This window comes from Pseudorca crassidens, chromosome 3, assembly GCF_039906515.1.
Source record: "Pseudorca crassidens isolate mPseCra1 chromosome 3, mPseCra1.hap1, whole genome shotgun sequence".
NCBI lineage: Eukaryota > Metazoa > Chordata > Mammalia > Artiodactyla > Delphinidae > Pseudorca > Pseudorca crassidens.
In genome coordinates, this window is record NC_090298.1 from 90,490,290 (window position 1) to 90,507,153 (window position 16,864).

The following is a 16,864-nucleotide window of genomic DNA, read 5'->3' on the forward strand; positions in this document are numbered from 1 at the left end:
CACACATTCAGTGCCTTCTTATGGCTTCTAAGATAAAGCTGAAAACCATGACCAACTCTTCAGCTGCATCCTCCTGTGGTCTCAGTGACCCAGCTACAGAACTGTTCTTTTAGTTCCTTAAATGCTCCATGATCAATTTCACCGGGGGGGGGGGGGCTTTGCACGTCCTGTGCCCTTCTGCTTAGTATTTGTTATTCAATAATTATTAAATGTCTAATATAGGTCAGGTACTACTAAATTGTATTGAATAACTGAAAATACAAAAAAAAAATAGAAAATTGTGGGTGCAAAGTCCCAAATGTCTTTATGGTGGAAAACCAATATGCTAGAGACACAATCAGTCATTCTGAACAAGAAACCATCAATTACACTCTAAGCATAGTTTGTCTTTGTCTTCCTAGTCCCTAACACAGTGCCTGCACACAGAGATGTATAGTTAATGCTTACTGAAGGAATATGCAACCTGTATCAGGAGTTCTGTTTTCTCCCTACCATTTAAATCCGTACCGAGAGCCCAGGAAAGACTGGGTTAGTTGGGGAGTGACATTTGCTCTGACATGTGGACAGAAAGCACCTGCCCTGGGTACTAAGGTTTTCAAAGATTCATATGCCCGATCAAGTACTTAATCCTATCAAGGAGACATTTAGAAACTGGGGAAGATTAAGGTTCATTAAATATGACTTCATATTTTCTGAGATTCTAGAGAGTGGGAAGACTACTCCAATTTGATTAACGTCATATCCAAGTTTAAATTCTAATTAAAGCAGGTAATAAACACTTGTCAACCACTGCAAAAGCATTTCATCACAAGCTAAACAACATTGCCCTTTTCTCTTTTTTTTTTTTTGCAGTACGTGGGCCTCTCACTGTTGTGGCCTCTCCCATTGCGGAGCACAGGCTCCAGACGCGCAAGCTCAGCGGCCATGGCTCACGGGCCCAGCCGCTCCGCGGCATGTGGGATCTTCCCAGACCGGGGCACGAACCCATGTCCCCTACATCGGCAGGTGGACTCTCAACCACTGCGCCACCAGGGAAGCCCGCCCTTTTCTTTGAAAGAGCAAAGTGCACATAAAAAACAAAACCCAAAAAAACAGATTTTGTTTTTGTTTTCTGTTGCACAACTTTTGTCTTCTCATAGGGCTGTCATTTGAATCTAATTGATCTGTATTTGAAACATATCAATAGAATGTTTTTACATCTCATCCAATTCATTTTAATACCTGTGCCATTTTTAAGATTCTGCATTACATCATGTTACTGTGAATGGAGAACTCCTGGGGTTGATGATCGTATTGAAGCTGGACAGCTGTCTTATAAGCACAAAGCCACTGCAGTGAAAGTGGCAGCTAAAGCTATGGCCCCACTGATAACACCTAGAATTCCTGTTCAGACCAAGGCTCCACTGGAAAGGCAGGAAAGGAGAGGAGACAACCTAAGATAGATGGGGACTGACCTATCTCCTAGGGAAGACTGGAGGTAAACAGAGTCATGTATTGGAAATGGATGTATTTTGCACAGTCCTGTCGCTGGCAATTGGACTTCACTTCCAATACTACTTCACTCTAGAAATTTTAACACTTTAAATGACTGATCTGAGCTGATCATCTAACCAGCATTTTAATAATAAAATATTTCACAAAAGTTCAAAACATAGGGGCCCATCTCTGAAGACCCATTCGTGTTCTCTATTTCTCTTCAGCTGAAAATTATAATCAGCCATGTGAACTATCAAGATTCCAAACTTTACTCTTCCATAATGGGTCTTGATACTGTACCCTCAAAATGCATGTATGACTTGGAACCAGATCTGAATTGTGTTTTCATTCAAAAACTAGAAACAAGAAGGGAAGCAAAACATAACCAAAAATGAAATCATCGGGAAACTGTATGTTCTTTTTTAAAGGTTTCTAGCAGTAATTCATAACTTATGTAAATTTTCCACATATTATTTATCACAATTGTATTAATAAATATTATATTATGAAGAAAATAAATATTTTAGAAAATCTACTCAATTATAGAACAAAAGGATAAGAAACTAACATGTCCAGACTCTTTACATACATTCTTTCCTTCTATCCTCAGGACAAACCTAAGAGGAATGTACACCTTTTACATTTTTATAGAAGCCTAAGGCTCAGAGAAGTTAAGTAACTTACTCTAAATCAATCAGAAAAAAAGCTATAAGATAAACATTCTTGATATTCTGTAAAGGAGGCATAGACTTTTTTCTCCTGCATGAAACAGAACTAGACAGATATGTTTAAAGCATTTTATTTAAGAATCTTTTGGAGCTCTCCGTTTTTAAACCTCTCTCTCCAAATAGATATATTTATATACTTTTTTCCTCCATTGACTTTAGCTAAAAATCATACTACTTAATGGAAAGTGCCTCCTCTGACACAGATTCCCTAATATTAGCTAGAGAGATGCAGAGCCCAGAAAAAAGTCAAGTTCTGAAAATCAAGATACAGAAATTGAAAAAAACACTTATAAAAAGTCTTTTCTTTTTTTTTTTTTTTTTTTTCGGTGCTCAGGCCTCTCACTGCTGTGGCCTCTCCCACTGCGGAGCACAGGCTCCGGATGTGCAGGCTCAGCGGCCATGGCTCACGAGTCCAGCCGCTCTGCAGCACGTGGGATCCTCCCGGACCGGGGCACGAACCCGCGTCCCCTGCATCGGCAGGCGGACTCTCAACCACTGTGCCACCAAGGAAGCCCAAAAGTCTTTTCTTATGACTTGAAGATAAGTTTTTTTAACAACTGCTCAAGGCTTTACCATCACATGAAGTCCCACATGAGGGGAAAGACAGCATAGTAGACTCAGGAGTCAGAATGCATTTGTTTAAATTCAAACTCTAGCACTTAATGATCATAAATTCTTGGGCAAATTACTTAACCTCTCAGTATTCATATCTACAAAATGGAGATTTTATAGATATATAAAATCTATAAAATGGATAAAATAATCAATCTACATCTAAGGGTAGTGCTTAGCATAGTGCCTTGTTTATAAAACGTACTCACGTAGGGTGGCAAACAGAATTGTTTGACTATAACACTGGAGATTCATCTTGAATTGCCCGGCAACTTGGAAGCTAGAATTAGGGGTCCTAAGCATCTCCCATGTTGTAAACCCAACTCACCAGGGAGCCCAGTGGCTTCCTATTACAACCATTAAGACCACTTCCCAAGGGCTCCAAGTCCTGAGCATCTGGCATTTCTAGCATCCCTATCCAGCTGATGCCCATCTACCTCAGGTGACTTGGCAACTGGGCCCAAAATGTTTATTTCTTCCTTGAGAAGGCAGTTTCACCCTTCCATTAGAAGAATGTAGAATAGCAGTCATGCAGTGTCTCTCCCCTCAAAACGCAAATCTAGTGTAATGTCCAGTTGCTTGCCCAGACTCCAGCATCCCTTCCACTGAAACAATGAGAAATGGGGACCATATGCCTCTTTTTGCTGCTCACTGTTGGTCTTTCCAGTAAAACCTATCTCCCGGGACACTGTGGTATCCACCTTTCCCCACCTCATCTCCATTCAGCAAATGTTAGCTACTCCTAGCTCCACTACCTTGGAATTGGCTCCTTTTATAAAGGAGGATTCATAGGATACACAGTAGCCTTTGGCACGACCACCCTGTTATGAAGTCAGCTATGTAAAATGTCCTGCCTGAATGACTACAGATGTTCTCAGTCAGTTCTCGCTTGTTTCAGCTGGGCTCTTTTCCAGGTGCTGGTCTTATGAATGAAGTCTTCTGGTATAAAATTTGTGAGCAAACTAAGCCTAATCAGAGATAAAGTTTTAAGTTAATATTCTCCTAGTCTTTACATGTGTGCGAATAATTAGTTGTTTGTGAGTTTTTAGGGTTTCAAGGCATAAGCTTAGAAAATACACTTACAAGAAACCTCAGAAGCCAAAAAGTATAGATGTAGAAACTGGTTTTTGAAAATTTGATCTTCAGAGTTCTGAATTCTCAGCCTTAAGGTAAATTTAAGATAGTTTTACTGACAAAGAGAGAAAAGGAAAAAACTATGCTTTGAAGTAGAAGTATACTATGCCTCGGCTTTTGGCTGCAGTTTTTATGATATAGTAAAGAAACATAATGATTTTTTTCATTTTTTTAAAAAATGCTGAGGGGCAAGAAGAGCATGCATCCAACAGCATGTCCCACTAAAAAGCAAAACACCCAAAATGCAATGTACAGAAGCAAAACAATGAATTTTCTTTTGAAAAATTTTGTAAAGGAAAGAGGTCAGATCTGCAAGTCATTCAAAGCAAAATATATATATTTATAAACATATAAAGAAAGAATTCCCATTTTGAGAGAATTTTATAGGCTAAAAACACAAGTGAAGAAAAATATTTGGGGGAAAAAGTGATAGGTCATCAGATATAGTGGATGCTTCAGCAATAAGGAAGATCCTATTTTCTCCTTACTGGTAAATGTTCACATTTTCGCACTGAAATAGGTACACTTTAGTGCTCCATGGCAATAGAGAAACATATTATCTTAAATTTCCTGTCTTCCTACCTCTTAAATGTGCCCCATCTTCTGTAGGAGTCCTTAAATGTTGGCCTTCTTGCTATCTTACAGATTGCTTTTTGATGAAAACACAAAATAGAGCTTTCTAGGAATATGTGATAAGGAATTGGTGATATGACCTTATGCAAGAAGACCTTTAAAAGGTGAAAAAGAGCTAAGCATACAGTGGGCTTTAAATTATGTCTTTGTGCTTTATCTATAGGATTCCACCATGCTCAGAAGTTCATTAACTGCATTAATTCCAGTCGGTGGACCTGGACGTGGGAGGAGGTGGAGAAATGACAAAAGGAGCTATAGCTATGGAACCGTTCACTAGATGGAGAATCAAGCAAATGGAAGAAACAACATTTCCCACAGTTAACGTTTAGTGAGCCAGAGCCATTTTTTCAATGCATTAAAAGTTAAAGTTAGGGCTTCCCTGGTGGTGCAGTGGTTGAGAATCTGCCTGCTAATGCAGGGGACACGGGTTCGAGCCCTGGTCTGGGAGGATCCCACATGGCGCGGAGCAACTGGGCCCATGAGCCACAACTACTGACCCTGCGCGTCTGGAGCCTGTGCTCCGCAACAAGAGAAGCCGCGATAGTGAGAGGCCCGTGCACCACGATGAAGAGTGGCCCCCGCTTGCCACAACTAGAGAAAGCCCTCGCACAGAAACGAAGACCCAACACAGCAAAAATAAATAAACAAATTACTAAAACTCCTACCCCCAACATCTTCTAAAAAAAAAAAAAAAAGTTAAAGTTAAGTCTTAAACATGCTTTTCAACAACTTTTTAAAAAGCAGGTCTATCCCTTACCCCAAACAGACAGTAGAGACTGTTCAACCAGGAGTGACCTAGTCTTTGTCTTGATATCACTGAGCTCTAGCCCTATTCCACTCACATCTGGTGTAGCCAGGGATCAGTTCATCCCTGACTGGAGCTGGCAATATGCACAACTCCAGGGGGCACAGTTCCCATGCTCTACAGTGTGAAGGGTGCAATGTGAAAGTCACCCTGTGCCGCCCCGAGAGACTTTGGCTAGAGGGAAGCTCAGGCTGCTGTGTTGCTGTGGCTCTCATTCAAGCCAGAGACCCTAAGTTTAATTGCTAGAGGCTGTAATGAGCTGTGAAAAAATGGATAAGAAGATAACACTTTTTAAAGATCAGTGATGGATGATTCTCATTTATGTAATGAACTGTAGGCTGAGGAGAAATCTCATATACTAATCCTTCAAATCCTACAGGACTCTGGGTCTTAACCCCACCCCTTGCCTCTCATGCCTCCTTCTCTGACCCTGCATGTTCTCTATCTACCCTTGTCCCCAAACCCTGTGCATATGTCTCCATTGTACTTTCCATTCTCAGTATGTCTCTCCCCTTACTTATATCTTCTCCCTTTCCTTTTGATCTCTTTCATCTTTCTTTCTGCTCCTAACATTTATTTCTCTGTTCTGCTATTTTAAGCATTCCCAATATGTCGCCTTATCTCTGTCTCTCTAGGTCCTTCCTTTCTGTGTCCCAGTGGGCATCATTCATCTCCAGCTGCCTTTTTACTGTCTATTCACCCTTTCCCCCACTGCTTCTTTAATCTCCTTTGGTCAATACCCCGTTTCTTTTATTTTTCTAGTTTCTTTCTTTCTATCTTTTCCTTTAACTGACCATGATGAGAAACCAAAGTACAGTGTCCTCTCTGGTCCCAGACTGATTTTTCTTCCGTGTCTGCGGTCCTTGAAAATGTACAGAAGACTTTTGGGGATTCAAAAGTAAATCTCAATACTCATAACATTTAAAGCTGGCCTTTCCATTACACCTTGAACATACTGCAATTTTATAGATATTTATAACACACGCTGAAGAACATTTTTATACTATTTATTCCTGCACCACACATGAGACTACTAAAGTGCAGGCTGTGTGATCCTTAATCTCAGCTCTACATATATTCCTCACTGGCTTTAGAATTCTTGAAAAAATGCTTAAACCTATGTCAAAACTCTTCTCAAGCATGTGTCTATTTTTCTCTTGACTACTTGTGTGCACAAAAGGAAAACTTGCCTCCTCGCCTTGTTTTGCCCAGTTATTACCCCTGCACTAAAGTCCACCTTTGGGCAGCAAACAGTCCCATGATTTTGGAACTCAGATAATGATTTAGGCAAATGCTGAGGAAGAAAACTTCCCAAATAATTTAGCACCTTGTTCAAGAAATCAGAAAGTAAGCCACAAAATAGATCAAAGAAGTAGTAACAGACTCATAAACATAAGAACAAAAATACATGAGTTAGAATCCAAAAGCTGGTTCATTGAAAAAATAATATAAAATAGATAAAATACCAAACAAACTACTTAAGAAGGGTAAAAGGGACAAAATGCAAATACACAAAATGAGAATTAGTTAAGGGGAAGGGGATAACCACAGAAACAGAGAAAATAGAAGGAATCTTAAGATGCTATTTTGTTCAATTATGGCCAAAAAATTCAGAAAAATGGAATAAAACATGTAATATTTAAAGAAAGCATAATTTGCTAAAATTGACTTAAAAATAAGGAGAAAGATCTAAAGAGACCGATATTCAGGACTGATACTCCAGATACTTTTATGGCAGGGGGCTCAAACAGTAAGAACGGAATCCAGCTGTACCTGCACGTTATGGCTGAATATAAGCCCTGCCAAGAGCCACATAAAACAGAAGAATTTGACAAAGAACTACCCTTAGAAGAGCTATAAGGTACTAATGGTTTAAGAGGAAATTCTACCAAAGCTTAAAAGAGTAGACAATTCCAAATTATTGAAATTTTAGAACATAGAAAAAGAAAATAAATGGGCATTTCGTATTTGATAAAGATATTTAAAATCAGGGGAAAATATTGAAGGGAGGTAGATCACTCAATAAATATTGCTGGGACAACTGAGTAGCCACATGGATCTATACATCACACTACATACCAGAAAAAATTTCAAATGGACCAATGATTAAAGTGTTCAAAATGAATCCTTAAAAGTACTAGGAGAAATGTGACAACACTTTAATCTTAAAATGAAAAGAACTTTCCTAAAAAGACTTTTAAAAATCCATAAACCATAGTGGAAAATGGAGAGAAAATTTTAAATATACTTATAATTTATTATATTGACATTTTATAGACGCTGGAAGGATACACAGAATTTAATGATAGTGAGAGATGGGGGTAAACTAGGCAAATGTAGGTCACTATGGAAGAGAGGCTTTCACTTTATTAAAACATTGATTTATATTACATAGTAATACCTATTTTAAGCATGAGGAAATACTTTCTGAGAAAGGAATACTTGCTTATGATAAAATATCTAGGAGGTGGTGGAGCCAAGATTTGAATTAAAAAAAAGAGAAACTGAGTTAAATAATGTGGCACATGATTATATATAATTTATATAACTCCAAAATGTAATATGTTAGAATAAGTGAACTATTTTGAATAGTGCTTCACTTTACCTTACAGTAAATTGTAGAACTCTCTTCTTCATGGAATCCTGCTTTTTGTTCAAATATTTCATTTGGTGCCATCTTGTCAATGGTTTTTTTCAAAGGAAGAACACAGGTATCAGTGGAAGGGAAGAATAGTTTGGAAAGTATGTTGGCAATTCTCCATCCTATATATTTGGAGAAATTTTCATCCCCTACATTTGATGAAACTTTTGTACTATAACTTGTGAAAGGATCAGTTGGGTCATTTATCTCAGCCTGTTGAAAGAAAAGAGAAAAGAACCAGTTGACATAGAATTAAATGAGAAAAAATGATGTATTATTATTAAAGTTAAAATGTATGTTTATTTTCTTTGACTAATGTCGCTTTCTTCCTATTAAAATAAGCTTTAAAAGAGAAATGCAGTTCCCCAAAAGATTTTAAAAATCATAACAAGAATTTTCAATGAAATAAACAGTTAAGCATGAAGGAGATCAGTCTTGAAATTTCAAAAATGTAATGATATAATTTCTATTTTAAATTTGTAACTTCCCACACAAGAATTTCATAAGCATTTGTAATATTTATTTAATAAGAAATTAAGCAATCAGTTGAAGTAATACAAATGTTTTAAGTCAGAATTTCATTTCTCTGTGCATAATCTAAACTTTCTTTGAAGTCAACAGAAAATTTCTATGGCACAAAACTTGAGTAAAGTAAAAAAAAAAGGGCTTTATATTTAGGTTTCATTGGAGACGTTCTAGAATTTAGATTTATATTAAATTGAATATGTCCTAATATAGGAAAAAACCTAACACAAAAATTCCACAATACTTAAGCAATTTTTATTCAGGAAAGAGCAATTTTCTGAATTTTCCTATTTATATTCAATAATGTCCATGACTGATTTTTAATTATATCTTCTTTTGAGACAGCTAGAGGCATGTTTTCCTTGGCTGGTGTCAGTAATAATAAATGAAGATGTAAGTTTCAAAATGTCATGTATTATACTTTTTTTTAGTGTTTCGAATATGTTAATATTAAAAACTCTCTCATAACTAAGTTAGGTGCTGCCTCCTATTATTTAAGTTCTTTCAGTTTTATTTAATATTATCCATCTTTGGGCAGCTCATTACCAGTCACTCAGGATTCATTTTAAATGTCTATAGATCCTATGGTAGAAAACAAAGGAATGAAAAACGTTTTTCTGCATATGAATAACTAACCTCTTTAGGATTCCAAGATCAGGATTAGCTCAATGAAATTACTATTTAAAGACTGACTATTGCATTATATAGACAAAATTACAGTGGAAAAAATGAGAACAATCTTATGATAAAGATTGAAAAAATACCTTTATTTTATTAAAGCAGTAAGGAAAATAGCAAAAGACAAAGTAAATGCATATGGAATACTGTGAAATGATGAGAAAGAATAACATGCAAAAAACGTGGAAAAAATACAGTGAAAATCATGCAAATAGGTAAGCATCAAAAAAAATGAAATGAGTGCTCAAAATACGCTCAAAGTGCTAGAAAATTAATACTGACATTTAAAAAAGAGCTGTATTTTCACTATTTCAGAAAAGGAACTTTATCACTAGCCCTCATTGAAATATATCTATTCTTAAATATCTTTGATTTCAATTATCTCTGGATGTTGAAATCAGTATACAATTATGTTTATACTATTCCCAGTTGTGTATCTTGCTTATTAACTAGGTCAAAATCATGGAAAGAGCATTCAATTTCAAAGAAGAAATTAAATTGTGCCAAGAACACTCAGTAGCTGTTGTGATTTTCAGGACATTATTTAATGTCTCAAAGTCTGAATGTTCATCTGTAAAATGGTAATCACAATACCTGGGCTGTTTATTCTGCTTAGTTTCTCTGGATTAATTTTTTCATAAGAAAAGGTACTTCAAAATCAATAACAACATATAGTTGCACAAACATACTACTATGAGCTCTTCCATTGCTAAGAGAATGATGAATTAATAAATGTGTAAGTGAATGGACCAACATCACATGATTTCTGGTAAAATACATTGTTTCCAGGAGAGCATTACCCTGCATTATAGAATGTTAATGCTCTTTTCGTTTTGTCTCATTTGGCTATGCTTTGCTTTCTTCCCTCCCAGACTGGATAGGTTATATAGATCCAGATGCCAGCTCTCTCAAATAGCAAAATGAAGGCATTGCCACATCTTTCACGATGGTTCCCTGGTTGAAAGCCCAGGTTAATTTTCTGCCCTCAATGACGTCCAAGGCATTCAACTTACGGAAATGTAGCTTCAAATATCTGTCAAAGGCATATTTGCCTTATCAATAAAAGGTTTTGTTTGTTTTCCTGCAGGAAAAAGCCAGGAAAGAATATGGGGCTTTGCACTTAGAAAGATCTGAAATCAGGTCTGGCTATCCCATTTACAAATTTATTTATTTATTTATTATTTATTATTATTTATTTCAATTAATTTATTATTTTTGGTTGTGTTGGGTCTTCTTTGTGGTGCGCAGGCTTCTCATTCTGGTGGCTTCTCTAGCTGCAAAGCATGGGCTCTAGAGCACGGGGGCTTCAGTGATGAGGCACGTGGGCTCAGTAGTTGTGGCTCGTGGGCTCTCTTAGAGCAAAGGCTCAGTAGCTGTGGTGCACGGGCTTAGCTGCTCCGCAGCATGTGGGATCTTCCCGGACTAGGGCTTGAACCCATGTCCCCTGCATTGGCAGGCAGATTCTTAACCACTGTGCCACCAGGGAAGCCCCCACATACTAATTTAAAATGCAAACTTGGGGAATTTAGTTAACCTCTCCAGGTCTATATATTGTGTTTAGTTTGGTTCCATTTTGTTTTTCATTTGTGATGTGGAGCTAATAATTACCACCTCAGAGTTTTGTGAGGATTCACTTAGACGACAAAGGATGATCTGTCTAGCCAATAGTGAGAAGCTCAATAGGCATCAGTTGTTTCAGGGCTACCCTAAGACAGACACTGATGCTCTGGCTTTTATAAGATCCTTCCACCACCAATCTTGAGAACATCTGAACTAACCTCTTCATGCTGAAAACAAATTTGTTACATAGCCACTTTTATATTAACAAATCTATCAAACAGGATTATAATTATACGTCCATAGTCATCTCTATTCTAAAGAGTCTTCCTTCTCTTAAAGATATTATTCTCATTTTAAAATTCAGAGACTATGAATTTATTTATGCTAATGGTGCGTAAGTATAAATCTATACTTTTTGGAAGTAAACTTACCCAAAATATGAATGACCATTATTTAGATTCCAAACTCATGAATTTACTACTATTGACTGCCAATGAATACTACCCCAAACTCCAATCTTTATACATTATTTATACATTTACATTTTTATCATGTGTGCCTATTTTCTTAGCAATGCCATGCAAGCTTTAAAATTCAGGATTTTTCTTATTCCATTGTTGAAATGACATTTTTTATTAAGAAACAAATGGCAATTTTTATTATCTATGACAATTTTACTGATATGGTATTAAAATTGAAAAAGTGACATTCCTGAAGAATATTTCTCTCTCACATAGATTGTAGCAACATGCAAGGTCAGATACCCACCCTTCTGTCTTTATATTGGGCATAATGATGGTAAAAACCAGGATTCATTTAGGTTGGCAAGAAGATGGATGTCAGAGCAGGTGAAATTATGCAGGGAATTATGATGTAGTAGCAATACAAAAGAAAATAAAAGCCTGTCCAGAGTTCTGAATTTTCCATCAATAATTAGGGAAATGTAGTACCGAAATTTAAGCTAACTCACACTACCCTCAACATGATGGAATAAAAGAGAAAGAAATAGGATATTAAGCCACTGTGGCATAGTTTGCATTAAACTTTGTCTCCATCTCTTACTATGTCTCTGTTTTTGGTCTCCACCTGTCCTTAAGTAGTCTCAGACCTGGGAACATTTAACTTATTTGTGAAAAAAATTATAATTTTTTTTTCAAACTTCAAAATTTAAATATAAGTGACTTACTGGTGGTCTCAAAAGGTTATTTCCTACAGGAGTTATAAAATCTCACAAAGGAGGACAGCATGAGTAACTCCTTCTTACTAAAATTGTGGTCCTTAGACAATTATTATTGTCATTACCTAGGAGCATGCTCTAAATAGAGAATTTCAGGCCCTACTCCTGAATATATTAAAGTTTAAAAAGGACTGATGTAGTAGATTAAGAAAAGGACTAGATGGGAATATCCATTTTCCCACTTTACAAGTTGTGTGATCTTGTACAAGTTACTTAACCTCTCTAAGCATGTTTCTTCATTCCTAAAATAGAATAATAATAATACTGTCCTTTCTAGGTTACTGTAAAAATTAAACACAAAACGTGAATATATTTTCTAGCATAGTGTCTGGCACACAAAGGTTCTTCAATAAATGTTAGTTCCTTGTTTATATCTAATTTTGGAAGCAGGATGACATGGAAATGACAAAGCCTTTGGGTTAAACTCACTCATAGGTGCATTCACCACCAGCTACTTCTTTTAATCTTGTTTAGACTCAGATCCTCTATCCATATGGGTGATTATGGTGGTGGGAGAGTTATAAGGCTTAGATGAGTTAATAAAGGTAAGATACTTAGCACAGTGGCTGGTGCATTGTAAAAACTCTACAAATATTTTTGTTTTCCTAAAACAACGTATCTGTTATACTGGAATTCTATTCGTAAGTATTTAAAGAAACCACACTCTTTCAAAAATACACCTCCCTTTCCATGTTTAAGAGTTTCCATTTATGTCAAAAGAAGAGCCATATGTGGGGGATGAGAGAGATCGTTATTGAGAGAATAGAGACTAATAGTGCTGTTTATTCTATTTTGCTGCTTAAAGAGTACATTACGAAGATGGCAGCATGGGAGGATGAGGATTTCAAGTCTCCCTACAACTAGGGCACCTGCTGGATGCTGGTGGGGGACCTCAATACCCAAGGAAATGGGAGGAACCCCAAGCAACCAGGTACAATGTGGAGGGGAGTGAGGGGGAGGAGAAGTGGAGGCCAGACAGGACCAGTGCCCCTGAGGGGTGGCTGGGAGAGGGGAGGGGTTCCCACACCTGGCGGGACCCTTGGGAGCTTGGAGGATCAGGGGGGAGTGCACCTAGCATTTCCCCTGCCCAGTTGGGTCCTGGGAGGCCTGCTGGGCTCCCAGACCTGGTCCTCTGTTCTCCGGGGCCCCCTCTGGGCCACGTGGATCCTAGGAGCATAGGAGGGAGGTGGGGGGAGAATAGGAGAGGCGGATGGAGTGGGGCCTTCCGGGACTGGAGGGTCAGGGGAGGCGCGGAGGGCATTTCCCCCACTCACTTGGGCCCTAGGAAGCCTGCTAGGCTACCAGGCCTGGTCCTCAATTCTCCAGAGCCCCCTCTGACCTTGTGGGTCCTAGGGGCATGGGAGGGAGGAGGGAAAGAGGAGGAGAGGCCGACAGTGGGACCCTCCAGGACTGGAAAATCAGCAGAGGTGTGGAGTGAGTTCCCCCCACCCATTCGGGCCCTGGGAAGCCTGCTGGGGTCCCGCCTAAATCCCACCCCTACCTAAGTCCTGCGACACACAGCCAAGGCCTTTTCTGGCTTTTTTTTCCCTCCTGTCTTTTTCTATTTTGGTTCTCTTTTACCTTCTGGTTGTTGTTTCATGTATATATTAATTTATTTTTTCTAACATATCTGTTAGTTTTCTAATTTTATTTTATTTTCTACTCTGTAATTGTTCTGCTCCTTTTTTTTCTTTTCTTTGTTTTGCAGACCTGCGTGGCTTGTGGAATCTTGGTTCACGACTTGGGGGTCAGGCCTGAGCTCCTGGAATGGGGGTTCTGAGTCCAAACCACTGGACTATCAGAAAACCTCAGACCCCAGGGAATATTCATCACAGTGAGGTCTCCCACAGGTCCTCATCTCGACACCAAGACCCAGCTGTACCCAGCAGCCCACAAACTCAAGTGGTGGAAGCCTCAGGCCAAACAACCAGTAAGACAGGAACACAATCCCACCCATAAAAATAAAAAAAAAAAAAAAAACTGAGATGACAAGAACATATGTCACTGATGAAGGAGCAAGGTAAAAAATTACAAGACCAATAAATGAAGAGGAAATAGGCAACCTCTCTGAAAAAGAATTCAGAGTAATGATAGTAAAGATGAACCAGAATCTCAGAAACAGAATGGAGGCACAGATAGAGAAAATACAAGAAATGTTTAACAAAGACCTAGAAGAACTAAAGAACAGAGATAAACAACACAATAACTAAAATGAAAAATACACAAGAAGGAATCAATAACAGAATAACTGAGGGAGAAGAACAAATAAGTGAGCTGGAAGAGAGAATGTTGGAAATAACTGATGAGGAGCGGAGTAAAGATAAAACAATGAAAAGAATTGAAGACAATCTCAGAGACTTCTTGTACAATACTAAACACACCAACATTCGAATTATAGGGGTCCCAGAAGAAGAAGAGAAAAGGAAAGGGTCTGAGAAAATATTCAGAGAGATTATAGTGGAAAACTTCCCTAACATGGGCAAGGAAATAGTCACCCAAGTTCAGGAAGTGCAGCGTCCCACACAAGTTAAACCCTAGGAGAAACACACCAAGACACATATTAATCAAACTAACATTAAATTCCAAGAAAAAATATTAAAAGCAGCAAGGGAAAAGCAAAAAATAACATACAAAGGAATCCCCATAAGGTTAACAGCTAATTTTTCAGCAGAAACTCTGCAGGCCAGAAGGCAGAGGCAGGACATACTTAAAGTGATAAAAGAGAAAAACCTACAACCAAGATTACTCTACCCAGCAAGGATTTCATTCAAATTCGATGGAGAAATCAAAAGCTTTTCAGGCAAGCAAAAGCTAAAGAATTCAGCACCACCAAGCCAGCTTTACAACAAAAGCTAAAGGAACTTTTCTAGGCAGGAAACACAAAAGACCCACACCGAAAGCAACTAGAGAAAGAAGAACAAAGAAAATCCAAAATTATTACAAGGAAAGAAATCATAAAAATCAAAGCAGAAATAAGTGAAATAGAAATGAAGAAAAAATAGGAAAGATCAATAAAACTAAAATTTGGTTCTTTGAGGAGATAAAAAAATTGATAAACCTTTAGCCAAACTCATCAAGGATGCAATTCAATAAAATTAAAAATGAAAAAGGAGAAATCACAACTGACACCGCAGAAATACAAAGTATTATAGGAGAATACTACAAACAACTATATGCCAATAAAATGGACAACCACAAAAAAATGGACAAATTCTTGGAAAGGGACAATTTTCTAAGACTGAACCTGGAAGAATTAGAAAATATAACCAGACTTATCACAAGTAATGAAATTGAAACTTTAATTAAAAATCTTCCAACAAACAAAAGTCCAGGACCAGACGGCTTCACAGGTGAATTCTATCAAACATCTAGAGAAGAGTTGACACCCATCGTTCTGAAACTCATCCAAAAAACTGCAGAGGAAGGAACACTCCCAAACTCATTCTACAAGGCCACCAACACCTGGATACCAAAACCAGACAAAGATATCACAAAAAAAAAAAAAAAGAAAGAAATTTACAGACCAATATCACTGATGATTATAGATGCAAAAATCCTCAACAAAATACTAGCAAACAGAATCCAACAGCACATTAAAAGGATCATACACCATGATCAAGTGGGATTTATCCCAGGGATACAAGGATTCTTCAGCATATGAAAATCAATCAATGTGATACACCCTATTAACAAACTGAAGACTAAAAACCATATGATATCTCAACAGATGCAGAAAAAGCTTTTGACAAAATTCAACACCCATTTATGATAAAAACTCTTCAGAAAGTGGTCACAGAGGGAACCTACCTGAACATAATAAAGGCCATATATGCCAAACCCACAGCAAACAGCATTCACAATGGTGAAAAAGTGAAAGCATTTCCTCTAAGATCAGGAAAAAGACAAGGATGTCTTGTCTTTTTCCTGATTAACATAGTTGCTGAAGTCAACATAGTTGTTGAAGTCCTAGCCACAGCAATCAGAGAAGAGAAAGGAACACAAATTGGTAAAGAACTAAAACTGTTACTATTTGCAGATGACATGATACTATACACAGAAAATCCTAAAGATGCCACCAGAACAACTAGAGCTAATCAATGAATTTGGGAAAGTTTTAGTGTACAAAATAAATGCACAGAAATCTCTTGCATTCCTATACACTAACAATGAAATATCAGAAAGAGAAATTAAGGAAACAATCACATTCACCATTGGAAGAAAAAGAATAAAATACCTAGGAATAAACGTACCTAAGGAGACAAAACACCTGTACTCAGAAAAATACAAGACACTGATGAAACAAATCAAAGATGACATAAACATGGAGAGATATATGATGTTCATGGATTGGAAGAATCAATATTGTGAAAATGACTATACTACACAAAGCAATCTACAGATTCAATGCAATCCCTATCAAATTACCAATGGAATTTTTTACAGGGCTAGAATGAAAAAAATCTTAAAATTTGCGTGGAGATACAAAAGACCCCGAATAAACAAAGCAATCTTGAGGGAAAAAAATGGAGCTGGAGGAACTGGACTCCCTGACTTCAGACTATACTACAAAGCTACAGTAATCAAGACAATAAGGTACTGGCATAAAGACAGAAATACAGATCAATGGAACCAGATAGAAACCCAGAGATAAACTGATGCACCTGTGGTTAACTAATCTATGACAAAGGAGGCAAGGATATACAATGGAGAAAAGACAGGGTCTTCAATAACTGGTGCTGGGAAAACTGGACAGCTACATGTTAAAGAATGAAATTAGAACACTCCCTAACACCATACACTAAAATAAACTCAAAATGGATTAGAGACCTAAATCT

At 37.5% G+C, this 16,864-nt stretch overlaps 1 protein-coding gene across 1 annotated transcript in view; it reads right to left on the reverse strand.

The window, feature by feature from the left end:
* TMEM232 (transmembrane protein 232) overlaps nt 1-16,864 on the reverse strand; it is a 398,700-nt gene that overhangs the window by 281,778 nt on the left and 100,058 nt on the right. Inside the window, 2 exon segments of the mRNA XM_067730223.1 lie at nt 7,994-8,082; nt 8,084-8,242. Coding sequence (XP_067586324.1) covers nt 7,994-8,082; nt 8,084-8,242 — 248 coding nt within the window.